At 36.2% G+C, this 25,585-nt stretch overlaps 1 protein-coding gene across 6 annotated transcripts in view; it reads right to left on the reverse strand.

Annotated features, from left to right (window-relative positions):
* LOC131693417 (filamin-B) overlaps positions 1–25,585 on the reverse strand; it is a 183,666-nt gene that overhangs the window by 32,350 nt on the left and 125,731 nt on the right. For all 6 annotated transcript variants that reach the window (XM_058981206.1, XM_058981205.1, XM_058981204.1 and 3 more), the window contains 2 exons: positions 3,136–4,147; positions 2,855–3,075 (listed from right to left, as the gene is read on the reverse strand). In XM_058981206.1, coding sequence (XP_058837189.1) covers positions 2,855–3,075; positions 3,136–4,147 — 1,233 coding nt within the window. The remainder of the gene's footprint in view (positions 1–2,854; positions 3,076–3,135; positions 4,148–25,585) is intronic.

Consider the following 25,585-nt stretch of genomic DNA (forward strand, 5'->3'; position numbering starts at 1 on the left):
AGGAACGCATCAAAGATGATGATGCCTATTTGAGTGCAATCCAGTCACTCTAAGTCGAGTTATCAAAGAAAGAGTGTTACATCTCGACTAATGAGATGAATAAGGGCTCATATACCCTATAAGATCCAATCATAAACCAGCAAAATGCAAAATATTTTTATGTGTTCATCTAGAAGAGTGCGGTGAGAATGGAAGAGAGAGAAGAAAGATACATATGTGGTGTGAGTTGGGGGTTTGAATTTATTCAAATTAAACATATTGCTTAAATTTATGTAAATTCAACTGTTTAATTAAAACTATTTGTACTACAACTTCAACTTCCAAAAATACCAATATTGATTGGGTTATAGCGAATTTCGCAAAATCGGAAATCGCCATTTTGGATTTTACATGGCGTCAAAAATCAATTTTTGGAACCTGCTCGTTAAGATCATTTCAAAAATACTCATATTGACAAGGTTATAGTGAATGTGGCTAAACCGGAAGTCGCCATCTTGGAATTCAAAATGGCGTCAAATATCGATTGTCTCCTACTAGTCAATACCATTCCGAAAATACCCATATTGATTGGGTTATAGCGAATTTCGCTAAACCGGAAGTCGCCATCTTTGATTTCAAAATGGCATCAAAAATCAATTTCTGGAACCTACTCTTCAAGACCATTCCGAAAATACCCATATTGTTGGGGTGCGGGCCATAACGAATCTTCCAGACCCGTCTCTTCCAACCTTCCGAAAATCTTTTAAGTCTTTTGCATTCAAAAGGACTTAGAATATTTTTTGCAAGAACCGTGTTAATTGCGAAATACAAACTGACAACATTCTTCTAAGTTCTTTGCATTTAAAAGTCTAAGTCTCTTGCATTCAAAAGGACTTAGAATATTTTTGCAAAAACCGCGTTAAATGAAAAATCCGCGTAAAAAACCGCGTTAATTGTAAAATCCGCGTACAAAACCCGCGTTAATTGGAAAATCCGCGTAAAAAACCTCGTAAAAAACCGCGCAAAAAACCTGGGTGTACTGTAATTAGACGCTTCATTATGAAATTCCTTGTGCGAAAGATGCTGAGAAGAATGCAACTAAACTGCCAAATTCATAGCTGCTGGTCACGCCATTTGACTTGAATTTGGCATTTGACTTTGATTTTAACCAACTTCGGTTCTAAAGGAGATATTTCGTCGCTGTTGTGCTATCTTATGACAAACGCCATTTTGGGGTAAACTGAGTTAGATATGCAACATTACTAATCTGAAAATTCTCTACAAAATGGTGTTTTCAGAATTTTGAAATTTTGCTTGGTTACTGAGGTATAGCGAAAAAAGTGATGAGAAATTGTCAGTTTTTTGCTTTAAATCACTGTATCTTGGGATTCGCTTAAGTAATGTAGAAGTTTTAGATGTTTTTATATGTAAAACTGTCTGAGGAACACAATGGCATAAAAAATTTTAAAATAAAAATACATGTATTGCGAGAAATATGCAGTTTTACTTTTAAATTGGCAATATTTCATGTTTGGCAACACTGTAATTGAAAATTACTATTTTTTCTAGATTGCTTGCTCAATTTCCTTCAAAATGCATCTCATCGATTGTTTCTAGGCCGAATAAAGCCGAAGATATTAATAAAAGTTAATAATTGATGCTTTTTTTCTATGGAAAATTTTCCATGCACAATTATGACACGCCATACAAATTTTGCCATCAATACACGCCTACGATACGTGTGAGTGCGACTTTTGTTTACATTTATAGTGAAAACTCGCAACATAGTCAACCGAATTTCGTGATATTTGAGGGATTAATACAAAATAGATAGAAGCATCGATTGTCTTCTCTGAATTGTTTCTATAATTTATAAGTTTCAAGATATTCAATCTCAAACTTTAAAAATCGTTTTTCTCGAAATGTGCTAAATGGCGCTTGTCATAAGATAGCACAACAGCGACGATTTGAATTCTCCTATTATGAAAAAAATTGTCTCGATTAGCTTTAAAAGTAATCTGAAGACACCATTTACGAGAAATAAAAAAAGTTGCTCAATTAAAATAGCTATAAAATAAAAACCTTTGGAGATACAACTATGACGTCTTCGGCAAAGTTGCTTGGTATAAGTTCGTAAGTATAATGTTGCTAAGGACTGCAATATTCTATCTCCTCACATTCAGTTTTTTTGAAACAACCTAACAATAAGAGCCACCGTAATACCATCTACATCTGGAGATGGCCTATTCGATACTGATTATTTGTCCTGAAGACATAGTAGCTCTAAAATATAAGGTTTAGCTACAAACATTCTTCTTTCCAAATTTTGTATTCGGATCACTGTGCATTGGCTGGAGCCGCCTATGTTGAGTGTTATGTATTCCATCTTTTTTCATGCCAATACTAACAGCTTGTTCAAGGATGCATTATGATATCATATTCGAAAGGGTTAATATTTGATTTCTTCAAAAACCATTTGAATACCACGTCAAAATTATCGACCAAATCTTCGACCTGTTCATGAACTGACCGTATTATTAAACTATATGTGGACTCGCGTAAGGTTTATCATACAAAACTGCTAGCAAATACGATGGTGCCACCACAAACCTTATAAACTTGAAAAGCAAAAGGTGCTTCATTGTCACTACCTAACCTGTGCTAGCTAATAATTTGGACCTCGTTCAAAACGCTACAACACTTGCAAGTTAGCAGCAAAGATAGTCAATAGAAGTGCTCAACATAGAATAGCGGTAAGAAAGTAATATGGCCGAATAGTGAAACTATCAATATCTATCTAGGTATACTTCTAGTTCGTAACAATAATCACAACTTATGGAACAAACGCAACACGAAAAGAAAAATCAAACAATACCTTCAACGTTGACCTCAATATCCTCCAGTCGGCCTCCGGCGTGGTTGATGATTAGCGAATTCGGCAAATGCAGCGGTCCAGGGCCACCCAGCGATACCTGGGGTCCGGTTGTTCCACCGTTGATGACAACCGTTATCGGACAGCCCGGGACCAACATTTTGTTGAACGAAACGTTAATTATGTGCTCGCATGGCTCGGCGGGAACGAAGGATACGGCGAATCTAAAACGATGGAATCGATATAGGATACGCTAGAACAATGAAAATTTTGAATTTACTCACTTGGCGTTCCCCTGGGGATGCACTTGAGTAGGAATGTTATGGCCTTTGGCGGAGATTGTGATCTCCAAATTTCCTTCACCGGCATCTCCGGCATCTACCGTAAACTGTACTGGCCGGCCGACGGTTCCTTTTGAAACTGATCCCACGGCAACCTTGGTCGGGTCGTACGATTTTGCCACGAAAGGCGTTCCTTGAACAGGGTATCCGTTGTACTCCACATTGATCGTATGAGCTCCCACATGATTCGGGGTAAACTCAGCGGTAAATCCCGCGTGGATATCACCGGTTACTCTGACGGGTAGTTCTCCTTGAGGACCACGAACACTTACTGCCAGTTCAGCTGCCCCTCCACCGCTAACTGTAATGTGAAATGAAGCCGGTCTGTTTACGGGAATCAGTTCCAGATTGGACAGATTGAGCAAAACTCGACTAGTGTCGGCTACTGAACATACGAACGGGCATCCGATTACCGTTTCACCGTTAAATTTAATATCAATTAAATGTGGCTTCGCTTGTTCCGGTGTGAATGACACCAAACATCTTCCACCCCCAACGACTTGAACGTGGTTCGGAACTTCGCCTTCGTTGATCGAAATTTCCAGCTGACCCTCTCCGGCCGCACTGGCATCCACTCTGAACTGGCATGGCTGACCGACCACGCCACCATTAACGTCAGTCACCTGAATTAGACTCGAATCGTACACTTTCGCTATCAAAGGTCCACCGACCAAGGTTGTTCCGCCGATCGATGCTTCGATTATGTGCGTCCCGACCTCGTTCGGGACGAACTCGATTCTCAGTGCACCGTTGGCCGCCTCGTGGGTGACTCGCGCGTTGACTTTGCTCTTGCTAGGCGAGAGCACGGTCGCCACGCAGTCACTGCCCCGGATCGAAGCTCCAGGAGGCGGCAGGACCTCAAAAACCGCCGGCACACTTGCCGGTACCAACCGGGTGGATTCACCGAGAGCCGTTAGTCCCGGTGAGGACATTATGTTGATATTCCACGGTGAACCTGGAATAAGGGAGGGAGAAAAAAGAAACGTGTCAGAAAACTTGGGCTAAATATTCAAGTGAGCGCATTTGGAATTCATCGTTCGTTCAGTAGAAAGCAAATCCGTCCATGGACCTAAATGAAATATAACATGGATGGATACGTGCGCTGATCAACAAGTCATTTTGATGTGTATCTTCAAAGATGGTATATCTGCACGCTGCATTAATCCTGAATCAGGAGGGAAACTCTACAAATTCAACAACTCAGCAGTAGTGCAACAGACGTGATCTGCTCACCAATGAACCTAAAGTATAACACAGAATTCCCCACTGCGTTACACATTTGCGAAGCGCGTGCGAATTCAAATCGAAAACATATGAGTAACAAGTGGGAAACACGGTCACAAGTAGGTACCTGCGATGCTGGGGAAAATGCTCCCAGTGAGGGGAAAACGAACGATTGACACAGAAATTACAAACGCACGAAATATAAACAAGACTATTACTATAAAACCTGACAGAAAACAGGCATTGGGATAATGGCCGCTAATTAATGGCGGAGTCGATTTTAGCCAACGCCGGCGTGGCAGCATCACCATATCCAACGGAACTTTGCTGAGACGCTGAACATAAGAAGAGTGACAGATAAAGGTGTTAAATCTATTTTCTCTCCATCATTCATGATTGCTACGCTTTCGCTTTTAATTCTTGATCACTGTTCACCGCATGCAACAATATTGCAAAATACGCTCTTTTTGTTTCTCCTAAATAAAAGCAAGACAGCTACCTTAACCGAAAATTTACATAATTTTCTAGGCCACACTCTCTACTAACAAAAATGGAAAGCGAAACGGGAGCTATTTGGTGGAGGAATGATACCTAATTGGAAATAATTGGTCTTAGTTTGAAGAAAAAAATCTTGCAATCGTGAGTAATCCGTTATTTTATCGAGTCTACAAAGAGTAGTATCGAATATTTTAGAAGGCAGATCTTCGCAAAATGATTTCGTGTTAATTTGTTACCTACCCATTCTCATCAATTTAATTTATAACACATTCAAACACATTTTAACCTTTGTTTCTAATCTGTTTGAGATGAATTCTTTATCACATCCAAACTATTGTTTATCTAACTCTATATGATAAGGGGTGGGTGCTCCTATAGTTGAGGAGTACCAATTGTTGCAGTAGTGGGTTATACACCTAACTAAGGTACCAACAAATATTTTTGGATCGATTCGTCGCACCGAAATTATGCGACAATAAAACTGTTATCCTTGAAATTTGCTCAAATAACTATTGAAAAACAATATTTTCTTTCAATTTTGAGCTCCCTTGCACCTATAGTTGATATAGTGTACCTATAGTTGCAAGTCCCATAAGAAATCCATAGGATTTGCAACAATAGGAACCAAAATTAGCGATTGCACTACTATTGGTACATGTGTTCCTATAGTGCAGCGATGCCACATGTTTTTTTGAAATGTCTGTAGAAGAATAACTAAAATGTCTATAAAAATCTGTAGATGGTTGTGTAAATTCTAGTTACACTAAAATTTTACTTTAAAAATAGATTGAAAGTAGAATTCTATTGTGAAGGAATCACTCGTGTTCGAAAACAGTTATTCTAGTGAAATTTTACTAAACACTATCACCCTTTTAAAAGCCTGTAGATCTTTGGCTACGTCTGCAGGAGACATCAAAAGTCTGTAAAATACAGATATGTCTGTAAACCTGGCATCGCTACTATAGTGGTACAAGCGGTTTTGAATACATAAATTGGTTATTAAACCACATTTATTCCTATGAAGTAGGGATTGAAAGCTTTCGTTTAATGTATTAACATTGCCCATAAGTCTATTCATCGATTTTTTAGCAAAAGTTTTCCTTACGTATGCGACTACTGGTACATCCACCCTAACCGTAAACAGTTTTTGCAATCGTTGCAATCAGGATTATCCCCGTTTAAGAGACTACTTCAATCGGTTAAGCGCGAAAATATTCTAGGAACACTGATTTGGATACTGCGGTTAGTCGAGGTTATATCGAAAAAAGAAAAGATGGCTGCTTGCTGTCATGCTAGCAAGGCCCTCTGTCATCTGAATCATCATTACAACCAACGATGGAATCTCACTTGTCAGCATGGACAGCCACGCGACGCATATCAGGATCAGCAGCAGCAGCGTTGCCAACATTTTTTTCAAAAAACCTGGAACCTTTCTAGAAAAAAACTGGAAAAAACTGTATGCTCGGAAAAACCTACTTTACCCTTGTAATGTTTAAGTGAACGATTCAATGAACGTAATTTTAAGTAAACACGTATGTTCCAAACCTTTTATTGAAAATTTGAGTCGGTTTTTTGATATTGTTGTCCAAATTAAAAAAAAAAATAATAATGCATTTGAATTTGAATTTAAATGAATTCAAATTCAAGTCGAATTTTACTGTTTTGAAGGTTTTCAATCTACACATCCACAAAATCCTAAATTTAAGACCATTTGCTTAAATTGAGGATGCGCTTAATCCTTTCTTACGATACTACAGCAACTAGCTGAGAATTCAACAAATGTTCATCAAAATATTTGACACAATGTACTATCATCTTTATGTTTCAGTAAAATTCACTTGAAATCGAATCAAAATGTACATTCCTGTACCGTTTTACTCACAAGTGGTATAAAAAGAGTTCAGGTCACGGTGGATTAAAATCTTATTCTGCGACACTCTGCACCATCCCATCGCTAGCTTGAAAATTCTGCGAATCAAGTTACAATTTGTGAGAAAGAAAACTAAATAAATGAATATTTAAAAAAAACTGGCTAAAATTTCAAAAAACTGGAAGATTTTTCAGATTGTCTGTTTGACTGGATGTTGTAAAAAACTGGAAGAATCCAGCCTAAACTGGAAGGTTGGCATCGCTGAGCAGCAGTGCGGCCTAAATGAGATAAACTGCTGGTGATTATACAAAACATTCACACGTCACAAATAAAACTGTGTTAGTATATGAGTTCTTTGGTATTTGTTCTTGTCCGCGTAGCCTCCGATTACCCGGCAGGTAGCCGACCCAGTGATACCAGTAACGAATCCCTGCTAATACTAATACTAGTAATACTAATAGATACTACTAATACTAATACTACTAATACTAGTAATATATTACTTCATTACAAAAAATATAAATGTGAGTTATCAATGTAGCTTAGCTTAGTTGACCGCCCGCGAGTTTCCCGTGATTGATCAAAATTTATTGAAATTGCATATTGAACCAATTGCATGATACTTGGAAGTAGTATATCATACTCAACCGCGTCCATGTAGGTCAATTTTGGGATATGAAGGAATGTTAGTTCAATACTTCGTCGCTGTTGTGCTCTTTTATGACAAACGCCATTCTGGGGTAAACTGAGTTAGATGTGTTACATTACTAAACTGAAAATTCTCTAACAAATGGCGTTTTCAGAATTTTGAAATACGTACATTTTAAAAATGTACGTATTTCAAGAAAAATGCAGTTTTAGTTTTAAATTAAAAATATTGCACATTTGACAACACAGTAGCCAAAAATACTATTTTTTCTAGATTCCTGGACAAATTTCCTTTAAAATGCATCTCACCGATTGTTTCTAGACGTAATAGAGCCGAAAATATCAACAAAAGTTGATGCTTTATTTGTATAGAAAATTTTCCATGTGCAATTATGACACGTCATACAAATTTTGTCATCAATACACACCTATGGCACGTGTTAGTGCGACTTTTGTTTACATTTTTAATAAAAACACTCAATATAGTTAATCGATCTTCATAATTTTTAGAGACTAATACAGAATAGCTAGAAGCATCAATTGTCTTCTATGAATTTTTTCTACCATTTATAAGTTTCAAGATATTCAATTTCAAACTTTAAAAATCGTTTTTCTCGAAATTTGCAAAATGGCGCTTGTCAGAGGCGATTTGTGGCTATTATGATCGAGGAATTCTCTGCATCATTCACAACTGTCGCAGGATAGGATTGATGTTAGTAGGTAAGCAAATAAATCAAGATATATCTTGGTAGATATTGTGATATAGCTAAGTACTAACCTGCTTTGTCTTTTCATTATAGATCAAAATTTTCAGGTCTGCGACCATTAGTAGAAATATGAATGTCGTTTGAATAGGCATTTTAATAATTATTCTTCCGCGGGGCGTTATATAAACGGACAAAGCCTCGTGGAATATAATAGAGGTATCTATTCATCTATAGCCAATATAATCTTAATAATATGTACGAAAGTCGTTGGCGATCAATTTCCGAGAATTAGAAACGAGCAATTTGAGCTCCGAACAGCCGACATTTGCACAGTGGTTTAAAACGTCGTTTTCGTGCTCAAAATTAATCATAATTTTTCCAAGCTTACCAGTATCCACTGATTACTTAAATTTCACGTGACACACTTCTCGAACGCACGATATGCTACGTTTCGTACTTTGATCTTGATTGTGGTCAAAGTTCTCTTTTCCTTTTTTTGGACATCGATGAATATGTTTCATGCAATTTACCATGAAAAGATGAAGCTGCTTATTGCAGTGCGCTTGAATATTTCATTTTAAACCACTGTGATGGCATATTGTATTGAACATAACACTCGGGGAGAATCGCGTCGACTAACAATCGAGCCATTATATGAAAGCAAAAAGCTAGTACTTTCAGTATGTTATGATGTTGTTTGCTCCTTTTTGCTCCTTAACGAATTATTTAAGGTGGAAGTTTCCCCAAAAATATCGTAAAATTTGGAATATCTTTTTAAATTCAACAGATAGGAAGTAACTATGTTAAGCAAAAATATGTTTTTCGATATCACAAATAACTTTGTGAAAGATTCCAAGAAGATACGAGAATGTTTAAAAAAGTTATCATGAAAAAACCAATTTTAAAGGGTCTTCCATATAATATGTTCCATAACTCGTAAACTATTGAAGCTAGATATATAGTGTCTTTAGCAATTTCTGTTGTGGTAACATTTTCTACAACTTTGTCGAAGACACAAAGTTTCTATCTCAATTAGTTCGGAAAATAAATTTCGTATATCACTTATAGGTGAATTAATTACTGAACGGTATACTCCTGTGGATGCGCAATCATAAGAACAACAACTTCTCCGAACAAACTATACCTCTAAAGTCAACGGTTTAGACGCTATTAATTTTGAGCACAAAAACGACGTTTTAAAACATTGTGCTTTGGGAGTATTACGTCTTATTAACACTTCAATGATCATTTCCGAAGTTTGCAGTACAAAGCAAGCGTACAAATGAATGAGAAGGAATGGTAATGACAAATTGGCATCTCCACTCTCCCTATCAGACACGTTTCCACAATTGGGTTAACTGCCAAATTACAAACATGTTTATTATGCGTATAATAAATATAATAAACAACTGCAAGGGCTCTTGATCCATTGGCGGCCTGGAAGAAGAATTGATGGGAGAAAAGCAATACTGGCAAAGACCGACTACCATATGAGCGGTTCAAACTCGAAAGAGTACTGTATTGGATGATTTTGAAGAAAGGACCAGAAGTGCGATTTTACGAAGTTTTAGGTACCGATGGGTCTACATTTTCTGACAGAGTGAAGTTCTGGAATGTCGAAATGTTTAACACTGCTTAGGAAAGCAAAAGTAGTACAAAGTTAGTGTCAGACCAGAGGTGAATGATTATATTTTTCGATAGAGCTTGAACAGAGCTTTCAGTATCCGTATAGATATTAAACCTATCCACAAAAAAAGTTATTTTTAAAATAGTTTTAAATTGGAGTAAGCTGGCGGTGATGCACGCGGAGCAAGTTGGCAGTACTATTTACAGTGCAAAAATAGTCATCAAAATATTTTTTCTAGAATTCACTCTTAAGTAAGAAAATCATCTTCTCGTCATCGTCGTATCTCGTCAATGCAGGGGACATTTACTTCGGTCAATCCCCAGAAGAATTTAGAAAATTTTCTTTGGGATGTGGAGTACGAATCAGTATCAAAATGCCGGGGTATTGAGACTGCAATATAATATCAAATATCGCTTAATATACAGTTTTCTTGAAAAGTCATTCAGTGCGTCACAAAAGGACCGCTGAGGTATTTGAAATTTATTTGATTGCTTATTTTTTGGCGTATCCAAATATACCGCGTCACATATTTTTGGCACTAAAAAAGGAGACAATGCATCAAACATTTTAATAAAATTCAGAGATGTTGCCAACAGTCTGCTTTTTCATGTAACGTGTTCTGTTTTGCAAGATCTACCTACATCAAAGCGGTAAAATCAAATCAAATGAAAACTGAAAACGCCACCAACTAGCCCCGGTCTTCCCTATTGTATTTGATTTTGTAAAATGTACGATTACTATAAATAACGAGAATAATGTATTTTGTGAAAGTGGTAATTATCTGCGCTGATTGGTCCGTACAATTCAACCAAGCAGAGACCGTTTCTAGCACTGCCCCTTTACCATCCAATGAATCGAGACACACTATAAAAGCGGCACATAAGAAAAAAAAATCGTCAGTTTTCTTTCTGACATCGTAGTAGTTGCTACGTTTCGTCAGCTCGAAGCAATATATTCCATGACTGCCGCCAGGTATCATTTCAATGATGTACAGGTGCGCCAGTTGTATGAACGAATTTCAAATGGTGGTGGGGTGGTTGGGTAAGAAAGAGCCCGCTCTCTTGATCTATCATTTTTTTATTTTTCTGGAAATCCAAATGGAGAAGTTTGGTTAGTCAGTTTGTACAACTCTTGAATTATAAGAACGGCAGAGCCATTTAAACTTAGCAAAAAGTGAAATTTTTTGTGTTTTTTAGTATTTTTTCTTCAAAACTGGGTATCTACAAAATATTCAAAGTATAGAAAACACTTTATATAGTTGAGCCAAATACAGGGCCGTAATTTTGCTGAAGAAAGTGTATGGCTACGGCTAATGGGGTATGAGTTATTTAAGTTTTTGTTAGATATTCTTTGAAATTTTTAGCAATTCATCAAAAATAATGCTGTTCCAAAAAATAAATCAGTTCAAATGTGCTTTGACTACACATTGTTTTTCGGAAAATAGAAGGAAAATGATGAAAAATGACGGTTTCTGTACGTCTTAAGTATGTCAGGACGAGGTTTAATGAGCATCTGATGACTTTTTTGTAACTTATATTATAAAAATAATGACAACTTTGCTAATGACGCCAAGTCTCTAAAATATTTTTGAAGAGTTAATTCTCCATAATTACTTCTAGGAGGCATCTTCAACAAAATAATTGTGTCAGAAGATGCGCTGTCTTCTGTTGTAAAACTTTTTCGAGGATATTTGCCCCAAATTTGACTATTTCGGAATTTTGTGATCTGTATCAGTAAATATCAGTTTTTCAACACTCACCTCACTCTTCTGCATTTTTCTCCACTGTAAAGTTCCTAACATGGAAATAAGACCTTATATACAAAATGTGAATACGCCAATCAATGCAGCCTTCAAATATACGCCATAATTTGCCATTAATTCGACATATTTGTTTAACTTTAGTGATTTTCAAACCCGCTAGGTTGCTATTAGTATACAAAATAATTTTTAAAGAAATCGTCGAATGCTCATAAAAACCGATTCTAATGTGCTAGAGACAAGCAAAAAGTGTCATTTTTCATCATTTTCCTTCTATTTTCCGAAAAATAATATGCGGACTAAGCACATTTCAGTTGTTTTATTTTGTTGAACAGAGTTATTTTTGATGAATATCATAAAAAGCCAGAAGGTTATTTAACAATAACTCATACCCCATTGTCCGTAGCTATACACTTTCTTCAGCAAAATTACGCCCCTGTATTCGGCTCTATATAAAGTGTTTTCTATACTTTTAAAATTTTGTAGATACCCAGTTTTGAAGAAAAACTACTGAAAAACACCAAAAATTTCACTTTTTACAAAGTTTTAATGCGCGCATTTGAAATTTTACCCAAAATCGGCCCATTTTTCAAAAAATCGCACCATCCACCAGTAGGGAGCATTTTAGCAAATTCACTCCGAAGAAGAAAGTGCTCCTAATACCCTAACCTTTCATTTAAGAAGTGAGCCCGATGAATTTTTTAACATGATGTCATTTTAGGACACCCTATTGACGATTGGATTAGTACTGGTTGTAGCGTTATGTGAAGGAGATTATGTTGGTTTATTGAAGTTTAAGTTTCTGCTAATGGTTCGATACTCGGGACAAACTGAGTAAATGTTTCACATATCATCGTATATGCTGCAATAAACATAGTTTCATAACGATATAACATGTGCAAAACGGGATTTTCAGTAAAAGTAATGTACCGCTACTGCATTCGTTGTCGGTTTTAATCATACGTGTCAATTGCAGGGTTATTGCGTAGAAACCTGGTCCGTTACGGTTTGAACATATTATAATTTATTTTGTTTGTGCATGCCATGCTGATTTTAATGTAACCATGCCGAAGATGACAAAAATTCCAGCATTCGAATTACCAGCCTAAGTAAATTCTACTTCACTTCGGTTATGTCTCTGACATTACCTGCCCATTTTGCTGCTTGTAGACGACGAATTGTGACCTGTGTCATCTCCGAAGATGAGGTCGGTTTTCAAAACATCTTTTGCTGGAGCCGCCATTTTAGACGCCATTTTTGACACCTTACACTCGAAAATTTTTATTTTATGGATGAACCCTTAATAAACATTTTGCAGAATAGCGCACATGTCTAAATCATTTTACTACTTGAAAAAAATTATTAAACATTAGGTACTTTTTGCCATAATTATATAAGAGGACCCCATTTAGGTCCTTCCAGGTTAAGTCTTCGGAACGGAGCAATACCATGACATAGGAACTACTAGCATGTTGTTAGTCGCTTCTTACGACATAAGAGCAAATTCTATGTTTGGCTGAAATAGTGTAAATAGATTTTGCCCTGCCGGACACCACACGGCTTTCACCATAGAGAAATATTGAAACGACGAGAAAGTCTAGACAAAATTCTAGATATCGTAAAGCGGCGCTTTTTAATAGAATATTTTTTACTTATTCCGACTGGCGGTTTGTGCACTCGTTTGTTGTGAAGCAATATTGACAGTTTCCTTATTCAACAAATCGATATTATGAAACAGCGCCAGTAAATTAATGGCAAGTCGCTTCAGATAGTTGAGTCGCCTCTCTGTTGATAAGCACTCGATAAATTCCAATAATAAATAATAATTAAACATTTCACTATTTGAAGGTATAAATGTTCAATATTTTAATGCTTTCATAACGAAACATCGGAATTACTCGATACTACTAATATCAGCAGTACAATTAATTTCAATACCAATCGCGTACCTACATACCTACTCCACAATACAAGAGGGCTGGTAAAAATATTTTTCGTGACAAAACTATTGTAGATATAGCCTTAAGGTAACAGGGTTCTGGAACATTAACCCAATAAATAGTGCAACAACACAAACCAGTGACTGCAAATGGGTACTTGGGGATATTATGGAATTTGCGTTTCGACTTCGTCCCGTCAGAATCCGACAGGGTAGTGACTGGACTAACCTTGCGCCGGATTGACGCTAGCTACAAAAACGAAAACACATTTTGCGTTTTTGAGCAAACCCCTAATCTTGCGTGATGTCCCACAAGAAAAGGAGTTCCACAAATAATTTAGTTATAGGTTTTGTGCTCTTAACGTGCACGAGTTGTTTTAAATAGTGTTTGTCTACATTTTTCTCCACTAAGAAAAATTATAGCACAGTACTTGGGATGGGTATATACTTGCTCCCAGTGACCTTACACTTATATGTAGTGTTCTTTTGAAAACTTTTAGTGTGAGAGTATATGGCTGTATGGAACGACAACTTGAGGAATACGTAGTTTATTGCACTGAAGATTCTCTATTGGAGAGCCGTGCCGGTGCTGGTGTCTATTGTTGTGAAATGAGATTAGACTTTCACCCTTTCACTTGGAAGACACGGCCGCATTCTAAGCAGACATCTTCATGATTTTGTGTGGCATATAGCATTTTTCTTGGCTATATGTATAACCTAAATTTTGGTAATTACGATTACGATTGGGACGATATACTAAACGCAGCTGGCTTAGTTACTGTCCAAAATTGGAATTCGTTGTTCTGATACGATGGAATGTGACCAGTTTAATGAAAAGCACCTTCTTTGGTAATCTTGAATGAAATCATTGAGCTGCTTCAGGGTATTGTGCAGTTATTTCCGATCGAATGAGAAAATGTGATATATTGAATCCATTTCCGTCGCTGTAGGATCAGCATCATTCCGAATTAAGTTTGAATCAAAATCAAGCCGATAATAAATGAACTGTGCAGCAATGGATGAAGCCTACCATCGATTTCCTGTTACGTCCGAGTATCTGGATTGCTTGATCTTATCCCTTCAAAAATCCTGCCTGCATCCTTGAAAGCGACATTCAAAGAGTTTAGATACGCATGATATCGGACAGCTACAGCGTTATGAATTTCTTTTCATACATCCAAAAATTGACAGATATTACATTAATGGTATAACAAATTAGAAGAACTATGCATTCGATGAACCGACCAAATATTTCTGCAGACGTCTAGAAACATTCCTTATTTTAAATAGCGTTTGCGTTAAGCATAATCACTACACTATCACTACAAACCATCGCAAGTTTTGAAACAAACGCTCATCGATTTTTTAAAAAATTACCGCCATTTCAATTACTAATTTGATTGCATTCATTCAAGATCTTTCATTCAAGATCTAACTATTAAAATAAACTATTAAAAGAACTATTAGAAAATCTCATCAATCGGCTCATCGATTGCAGAGATATCGTGCGCATCACTAAGACTACTGTAAAGAAATGCTTCGGTCCAACGGTATGAAAATGTCAAGATTTTTAGCAGTGTATCTGCATCCATTTCCGGTAAGGATATTTCCTACAGAATTTCTTTCGTAGAACCTAAGCCTTTTGAAATAAATTAAAAATCTTTTTTCCGGGATTCACAAATCCCGGGAATGAGAAAACACAATTTCCCGGGAATCGGGAATACCGAGAAATTCAAAAATCCCGGGATTCCCGGGAAATAAATTCCCGGGATGAAAGCTCTAATCTGCACACAAGGCAACACAAAAAATATTCTCTATGAATGTTGTTCTAACTATTCACACGATGCCGCGTTAGAATAGCTAGAACAAAATCCATAGTAAGTACTTGTTGTGGCGTGGTTCTTATTGCCTCGTCTGCGAACAGCTTTATTTCTAACAATTCTTCTTTTCTATTCGTGATAAATCTATTTGCATCTCTTTTTAGTAGTCAGGTTAATAAACAATACTTGAAATTGCTAGCATGTCCGTCATAAAAACTAAGTTATTTAGTACAGTGGATGCTTCTTTTGATCAAAATTATTTCATATTCTCGTCGCGAAAACTATCGATATATATTAGTTGTAGCCCCAGTTTGTTTTCTACTTTTAAATATTTTTCTTTCCGAAAATTTTAGGTGCGTTCCTTTTTAGTTTGTCGTCTATAAAAATAATATTCCCATTTTATTTTTTTAATTTTTTTTTCCTTTTTTATTTCGACTATGTTAGTCACATTTTCTTTATTACATTTTAACGACATTGAATTAGCTAGAGATTACTGGGTAGGGAAAGTTCTGAAATTTAGAGCCATAGTACTCAAGTGAGAGCAAGGATGTGAAGTAAACAGATCGGAAAACTAGAAGTGGCAGGGTCATTAGAACAGGCTTAATATCGTACGGGCTTAATCTTTGTCTTCTGTTAATGAGGGTCGAGCTTAGGCAGAATAACTACGAATCACCCGAGTTCACTAACATGTGTCCTGATAAAGGTAGACGTATCTATCTTTACCGTGACAACCGACAAAAATTAAGCCACGCAAGATCACCACTGAAAACCTGTCGACGATTAGCATCAATCTTAATGATGAATTTACTTCACATCCTTGCTCTCACTTGAGTACTATGGCTCTAAGTTTCTATTTTATTTGAATTATATAAGCTACGGTCATTCGCTTCTTTTTCCGGGTTAGAAAAATCTCTTTTAGAAAAATCTCCAACCTACATACAGGGTTGAGAAGCGAACCCAGGTGAACTACGTACAAGGAAATCGATTTACCAAATACGCTATGCACGCCCTCAAAATAATATTTGAATTAAGTAGAGGACGGTAGGGAGTCTTGAACCATGTGGCGTTGTGAACCATGGGGAGTTGTGAACACCGCCCATATCCGTTAAACTTTAAATGGTTTAGCTTGTGGATGTATTAAGGTGTCCTACACAAATACCAGTTGAATTATTGACAATCGACCTATGTTAATGGTAGTTATACAAAGAAGAAAAAAGTATGTTCACAACTCCACAGTGTTTCCTATGTATTTCTCGTTTTTCGTCGCTGTTGAGTCCCCTGGTATCCGGGCGCATAGGGATTGCTAAAATTTGGAAGCGCGCGCGAATTATGCTGGAATTCGGATTCCTATCATTACTAACACGACATCGAAAGTTGTGTAATTTTGGTGAATCCTATCACGAAACTTCATATCATCTGATAGCTGCTCCGCTGTAATGAAATTGTGTACGGGGAACTTATCCTCAAGGATATGTCATTGATTCTAACCCAGTGTTAGGGTTACCACCCCTCCGGGTTTGACCCGGAGACTTCGGTTTTCGGGAGCGATCACCGGGCCTCCGGGTTTTACATAAATTTCTCCGGGTTTGGTGGGAAGAAGCATAATTTCATATTTTTTTGGATTTAATTGATTCTTTATAAATGATTAAAAAGTCAAAGTTAACCAATACTCTGGTTCAGATTTATTTTGCCCGACTAACCCTTCGTTTCAAAATGACGAAGATGAGTTCACCGAATATTGTTGATTTCGTTCTCAAATCAATGAAAATAAAAAAACAAATCAAATTTACTACAAATTACGGAAAGTAATATTTCACTATATGCTACAATTGAAATGTTGCATCCCACTAAGTCGTTCAAAATTGTGTTAAAAAGTTATTTTGCTGCAATTTTACCAAATCACTTCACTGTTAGTGGTGCTTATCACCAGCTGCACCAACCCAGTCATCAAATTTTCTGGCAGAGAACGTTCTGTCAGATTTCTATCAGTCTTGGTGTAGCAGCCCTGTCAGATTTCTGCGCGCATTCTGTCGGGTTAGCTGAACTATGGCGAACTCGGTTTCGACCGCGTTTTCTGGCAAATTCTGACAGGAACTGAGCAAAACCCTGGAACAACTCGGAAATAGAACGTGCAAAGAACCTGGTAATTCCTACCTGGTAGAGTTTTAGCATGAGTCGAGCAAAACATCTAGCAAAGTTGTGGCAGGAAGCGTACGGAAATCCTAACCGTACATTCCTGGCTGGATTCTGGCTAAAATCGCATTTGAGTAAATTCTCTTCCAGAATTTTCGCACAAATCACGTAAAATACTAGCAAAAGCTCTGCCAGAATCAATTTCGTTTTGCTCAACTTCTGCGAACTTTCTGCTAGGGCACGATGATTGAGAAGGTATGGCAGATTTGTTCTAATTCAACTGACTAGGTCAACATCAAACGAGTTATTCCCGTGTTATTACTCCTGCAGCGACCTTTAAATGTTGCCTAGCGAGGTGAGTTTTGCCCCTTTGTTGCGACCTCTGGTGATGAATAACCGCCACCACATAGTGTTTCCCATGTGATGCCGTAGCCCTGCCTCCTTTGCTTTCATTTTGCTGTTAGTTATGGAGGAGAGCAATGCTCGCTCGACTTATCCTCCACAGCGAGAGTAGCTGGTGCTTTTGTATTCTTTGCACTTAGTCGGGGAAGCTTTACTTTAACGTAGTATTAAAAAGCGATTAAGGTGCTCCAAAATGCCGAGCAATCACTTTGATTCCAATTTCTGTCTAGTTCCACTCAAAAGTTGGGTTCATTATTCCGTCGGGAGTGAAAGATTCGACCTGTTTACTGTTTTGTGTTGCCATTTTTCTTTCACTTCCCTTTCCTCTCCTTTTTCTTATTAGGAAAGTGATGAGACGACGTGACAATGCACAAATCTCCAAATGGCATGCCAATCTAACCAACATATTCTGGTTCCAGATTCCTGAAAGTCATTATCCTGGTGTTTGAGTCCCTACATATTAAAATTAAAAAAAAAAACACAACAGTCTCAAAGATGTTAACATGAGGCGTAAAAGCAAGCACAATTTTTCGAAATAACATCCGGACTCATAGGTCCTAATAATTAACGACGTGGCTAGAGTAAATACTTCACAGACAATCAAAGTAAGCATTTCAATGTCAGAATTATCAATCCAATGAATAGCGCTTCGTTTCAGCACTGACATGCCTGCTTTTATTAGTAATTTTTTTTTCTAGTATCTCATTTCTGGTCAGTACCAACCTAACTAAGTAGGCTCGTTTCGACCAACAAACTTCTAGAATATAATTTCAAAGGAAAAACATGTACCATCTCGCTTCAAAATAAACATTTTAATTGCAAATTCGTGCAGTAATCCTATTTTTACCACACTATAACTAATCCTCACCTACTTTAGTCCCAATCTGTGATGAAATCCGTTAAGAAAAAAAAACCATGACATGAAATCTATCTCTCTACAGCCTTGCGGCAATACATGATTCGTTAATTTTGCTGAACTAATTCAAGCCCCAACACGTAGTTAAATTTTTCGGCAATCCTGGCGCAACACATTGATCGCCTGCTGGCACGCAACACAAACCACTGAAGTTCATGTTGCGTAACGTGCCAAAACCCATCAACTGTCTGATTGGGTAAAAAGTGCGTGCTATTTTGATTAGCACTGCTATAATTTTGATTCTGCATTCGTTCCGCGGAGTACAATCGAGCCATGGCACTTATCGAAATCTCGCGCATAGCGACCGGCACGGCAGCAGTGTGCTGGAACTTTAAATCATTTTATTTTATTTTTCCATAAAGCATAATTTCATCAGGCTCAACTTGTTGACTGATCGGTCGGTCGGTGAGCGATGTGGTAAGTCATTGAACTTCGAAAGCTTTTCTTTGCTCAGTAGTATTTACGTTCCAGTCGTCGTTATCCAGTTGTAGTAGCAGATAAGAAAGGGAATCGAATTTGAGTCGAATCGTGTTTCGTATCATTTTGATTTATTGCCAATTTGAATAGTTTCGTCGAATTATGAAACCCGCTGTTAAGCAAAAAAAAAACAATAATTTATGGTGTGTAAACACACAAATCTATCAGCCACCGAGCGTACTTCTTGAGTGATATTGTGCAATCATCAGTCTGTATGTCGATGTAAGTAAAAACCAGCTTCCATCTGTAGCTCGTCCAACGTACCGAGCCGGCACTCGAAGGTGCGCAATTTTCGCATCAATCAGTGGAGAAAGAGCGGGAGAAGTTTTCGACCGTTCGGTTCGGTCCTATCTGAGATGAAAATCGTGTTCCGAGATGGAAATTAAATGGAAAGCTTTCGTTTCTGCACGAGCTGACTGCGTCTTCAGATATGCCGAAGCGGGGAAGTCTTGAGTCCAGCCAATGATGTTATTTGCTGACTACCGATGATGGACGTAATGTTCGAAATTAGCTCTATTTGGTTCGTAACTAATGGCACTCATGTGTTACAATTCATTAATTCGTCAGCGTTTTCGTGCTCGTTCTCATCGAATGTGGAACGATACGCACCGAAAGCGTCTGCAAATATCGTGGTGCGGTGAGAAAACAAAATAGGGTTCGTCATTTTAGGCGCGCAGCAGTCTTTCGCGCGCCCGAGGAGCTTTCTTTTTGTGGGAAATCACAGAGCTGTGTGTAATCTTCATACGCACTGCAAAGGTTCGCCACAAAACAAAGATGCGAAGTTTAATGTGAGCTTAAGCGATGGAAACTGTGTCGAGCTGTCTGCGAAATTCATAAAAAATAACTTAATATTTTCTGTAGCATGGAAATTGTTGAAACCTACTACTCCAGTTACTCAAAACAGAGGGCGAAGCATTCTTCAACAAATTGAATTAAAAAAATACGCCCAGGCTGAGCGGCAGCAAAGCAAAATTGTATGATGCTAAATTCGAAATCTTATCATGAGAAACTGAAAATGCCACGCATCCTACACAAGTTTAAGGCGGTGATAATTTGAATAGCTTCCACGAACTTGTCCCATCAATTAACAAGCCAAACAAGGAGAACAAAGAAGAGACTAGAAAAACAGCATTCCTGCCTTTGGAAGGTGCTAAGCGACAGCTGAAAGTTATATGTGAGTATATGTTTTCTGGAGAGTAAATTGGAAGGCAAATCAAGCTTCGTATGCAGTGTGAATCAAACTTTGGTTTAAGGCAACAATAACTTTATAAGTATGTCCCCTCAATCAAGCGTAATGCCTCCCGTATGTAAACATTTGCTATCACAATTTTACCTGTTTTTGCTGTTATTGTTTTCTTATAAATCCAGCTTCTGAATAAACGAATATTGCGGACCCGCCGAGAGGGAGGGGGGATTGCCCCTTGGCTCGGAGTTCTGAAGGGTGCCCGAATTTCGAAAACGAACTGTAATTCCGACCAATACTAATTTGAAGTAGAATTAAAATTCAAATTTTAATATCTTGTATATGATGATAGCTTGGCTCTCTGAAAATTTTGACTTGCAGCAATTCTAAATTTCTTGAAATCCTGTAGTTTCGTATTACGCGAATCGTTGGCGAATTTTGGTTTCGTTTTTTGCCGTTAAGAAAACGACCCAATTCTGGTCTTAAAAGTATCTATTAGAAAAAAATGAGAACTGAAAATCCATTGTTTAATATTCATCGGAGCAATCTATTCACAATTTCCATTTGGTTGTTTCAATAATCATTCCATTAGTTAGCATTTTTTGCAATGACAAATTTTGGATCCTTTTTTATCTTTATTTAATTTATTTTACTGCTTCATGTTTTAATATTCCCCTTTTTTGCCTATTTCTTCCATGTATTCCAATTGTACCTTTCTATATTTTCTATTTTTCTTTATATTCATCATCCATGATTTTTTATAATTTATCAAATTTTTTGGCCCATTATTTAACTTAGTCACAATTTTTCCATTTGTCTATAAATTTCTGATTTCTTCCGATTGTTCTGTCGTTTTGTTTGTTTATTTTTATTTCGTTTCATTTATTCAATTATTCTTTGAAATTTTCTTAAATGTTCCTTATTTCTATTTCTTCAATATTTCGTACATATTTTTTTTTTTCATTTCAGTTTTTTTCCTTTGTTTTGTTATGTTTTTCGTCTATGAACTAATTTTACTTTACAAGTTTTTCTACATTTTTTAAATTATTTAGTTTTCTTTCTTCTTTTAATTCTCTACCGTGTTTATTATTATTTTTTTCAATTCCTTCTTTCCCCCATTTATGTATGTAATATGCACTATTTTAAATTATCCCCACTTTATCATGTTTTCCATTTGTTTATTTGATTCTTTTATTATATTTTTGTTCAATCCATAACATCAGAAATTTTCCCCATTTACTCTCTCTTTTATTCCAATAGACCATATTTATCTATTTTTTCATTTTTCTCACGCATTATTTTCCATTTTTTACATTTGTTATTTCGTTTATTTTTTTATGTTTCATATTTTATTTTATTTCTATTACTTTATATTTATTTCTCTAATTTTATACATTTCCACCAGCTCATTTCATTCATTCAATGTTCACAGTTTAACCGATATTCTTTATTTTAAACTTTTTTTTGATTAGAGAAATTTGAAAATTAGGATAATTTAACTCCTTTTTGATTTAGAAAGATCTCTTTAGAAAAATCTCTGACCCTATGTGCAAAGTTGGAATTTATCTCAGGTGAGGTGCATACAAGACAATCAATGAACAAACTACGTTATGCCCGACCCTATACATTTTAGCCTTTCTCATATAGAAAGGTTATGCAATCGCTCTAAAAATCTTCAACCTAATCCCGTCCCGGAAGGCCAAAAATTTGTCTGGCTTGTATTGGCTTAGGTAGGAGTATGCAGTAAGGGGTTGCTACTTTAAAATTATAACTAGTTTAAATTTTTGGCAGTCGATCCATTATATGTACTATGTTCAAATCGTACTGAATATGTAATATACATTTCCACCATTGTACTAAACATACCCAGCTATGGAATCGTAGTTTGGACAAATGAGAAAGCACAATTCCACCACTAGGTGGATTAAAACAGGTTTTATTATTCTCTATTCATTGAAGTTTTTATTTCACATCAATCTTTGTTAACTTTTTAGTGTTTTTTCCCTTCATTTTTATTGTTTTGTTTATGTTTTTTATTTTTGATGTTCTGTTAATTGTTCGTGATTAATTAATTGCATTTAGTGTTTCTAGCTCCATGTTTTTGGATACTGCCATCTTCTTATATTTATCTCTATTATTCTTTTCCTATTAGTCATGTTTTCATATCTTGCTTTTTCAATATTTCATTTTTAAAATTTTCAATTATTGCATTGATTTATTCTGTCTGATTTTATATTGTTCTAAGCTTAGAACAGACTTTAAATTTTTGATATCGCTACCTTAATTTGTTTCACTCTTTTCATTTTATTATATCATTGCCCTTCCAAATTTTACTTTTTCTAAATAAGCTATTGTAGATTACTTTTGATATGAGAAAATCGAAAAACATATTGCCACTTCAAGAATGTTACGGGTTTTTCAAACAATTCTCAAAAATTTCTAACACCATCATTTGACGGGTTGAGAATAATTTCTCGTTTTCGACACACGGAAAATAAAGGTTCCAAAAATCGTGAATAAAGTAACATGAATTCTGGAACAATCACTTTTAACGCTTTTATTGGTGGAAATATTTGTTTTTGTTTCGTTTTGTTTTCCGCCATATTGTGTGAAGACCCGATTTTATCAGCTTTATATGAAAATTGATAGTTGGTAGTTTGATGGGCTCTAGCAGACGAACCAAGTTGAATTCGAGTAAATCCTTTCTTGGGCATATATTTCTTATCTTATAGATCCGAAAAATGTAAAAATATTTTTTTTTGTTTTGCACTGTAAGACCACTTAAGGGGAACTCAAAGTAAATAATCGGAAAAGGCTGCAATGCTCTATGTAAGGAACAAAGAAGAAAATTTTAAGAACTTCGGTTTATTAAAAAGACAGAAAAATATATGTCCCGATTTTATCAATATCCCTGTTTTATCAGCTTAAAATTCGCCAAGGAGCTGATAAAAACGGGTCTTTACTGTATCACCAAGTCAATTTTCTGTACGTGAACTAGTTCACAACTTTATGCACATTATTCATTAAACCAAATATTGACTCATGATAGCATTCACAGATTTGGGAACGTTAGTTCACAAAAGCAAAACATTCTGGATAGATTTCACGAAACTCGGAATTTTATTCATAAATCCATTCAATACTCGTGAGCTAGTCCATGATTCTTCATATATTAGTTACGATCCAATATTCGTGCTCGTGAAATAGTTCATAAAATCATGAAATATCATTTGTGAACTGCTTCATGATTCCTAGTATAATAGTCACGACTAACCTGCATGACCGTGCAATAAACCCCAAACTTTTAAAATAATATTCATGTATACGTGAACTGGTTCATGAATCCTAGTGGAATAGTCACAACTTGCCATTCATGCTCGTGAAATAGTTTACAAAATCATGCCTCATGTATTAGTGAACTGGTTCATGATATCTAATATATTATTTAGGATCCATTATCCGTGTTCGTGAAATTGTTCGCAAAAGCATGACACATTTATTTTATTTTATTTATTCAAATGCTTATTCCACCGCATAACGTAAAGCACCTGCCTTTTATTTGACATGCATTCGTGAACTGGTTCAAGATACCTTGTATAATAGTCTCGATATACCATTCATGATCGTGAAATAGTTTACGAAATGTTAAAATATTCATGTATTCGTGAACACTGGTTCATGATTCCTAGTACAATAGTCACGTCTGACCATTCCTGCTCGTCAATTAGTTTGCAAAATCATGAAATATTATTCATGGATTCGTGAAATAATTCATGATTCCTAGTACGTCATGCGCGGTCTACTTTGTGTGCTTGTAATTTTTAGAATAATCCTTATTACTTACAATTTCATGCAACATGGTAATGAAATTTTCATGTGGACTTTTTCACAAAATTAGGAGTATTATTCGTAGAATCATTTTTGTTCTATGCATTTTTTTCGTGAAATGCCCAGTTGCTAGCGACCAGTAATAGGTACGAGCAGTAGACATAAGAAGACTATTGGAACCACGAACATACTTACTCATTTGATAAGGTTCAGTGTGACGACTTGACAGAAAACGAAAACTGCGTTGAGTACCTCAAATCGTGTTCGTGGTATAGTTCACAGAATAAAGCTGCTGATATCATGAACATGAGTAACATTACTCAACGTGTCAAATTCGATAGTAAGCTCTACAATAAAATATCATGATAACGCGAACAGAAATTACGAAAATCGTGACTAAAATCCTGAAATCATGTACAAAAATCACACAACTTGTGACAAAATTGCCAAAAATCGTGACTACGATCCTGAAATCAAGAACATAAATAAACATAAATCACTACTCGTGACCAAAATATCACGAAAACGTGAATAGAAACATGACAAAGATCCTGAAATCATTAACATAAATCACATTACTCGTGATTAAAATATAAAAAATCGCGACTAAGATCCTGCGAGCATGACCACGAATCACTCTACTCATTTCTAAAATGTTACTATGTTTTAATTGCCGCAAGGTTCTACTGTATCGATTTTGTTGGCTATTTTCGGCAAATTTGAGACTAAGAGAAACGAAAGCAATGAAATTGAAAGACGGATAGGTATTCTAGAGCGAATCAGTTATAAACTTAGAACGGAAACTAGAACTAGGCATGCTCATATGGGCATGATCGAAAGGAAATGTGAAGAATTTTTTGCCTTCTGCAGAGTAGGAGTTGGGCGTTGCACCCAATTTCTAAAATATGGCGAAATCGTGATAAACTGCAATAAATTAACATCCCTCAGTTTATTCAAATCTGGTTGTTCCACTGATACACTATATTATAAACAAAGGCACTGTATTAAACATAGAAGTGTATTTCCAATGAATATCAGAGCTTGAACATTTTGATGATCGAATAATATACAATGGTGAGGGCCCTTATGTTGGACCCCCCGGGTCCGGATTTTCACTCTATAATTTTTTTTATAATATTATGTTTGTTGCATAAAAACATTGAACCCGTGGTATTTTAATCAACTCAGATATTGATATACTATGAACTATTAGTTCTTGTGCTCCTCAGTAACGGCTCATGAACAAATTGATATCATTCTTGACTACAAGCCGTTGATCCGAGTGACAAAATCGATAACTCGAGCAAATTCTCAAATACCATATAGTTCCAAACACTATCAAAAGACAATACACAGAGGGGT

This window comes from Topomyia yanbarensis, chromosome 3 (assembly GCF_030247195.1).
Source record: "Topomyia yanbarensis strain Yona2022 chromosome 3, ASM3024719v1, whole genome shotgun sequence".
Lineage (NCBI taxonomy): Eukaryota > Metazoa > Arthropoda > Insecta > Diptera > Culicidae > Topomyia > Topomyia yanbarensis.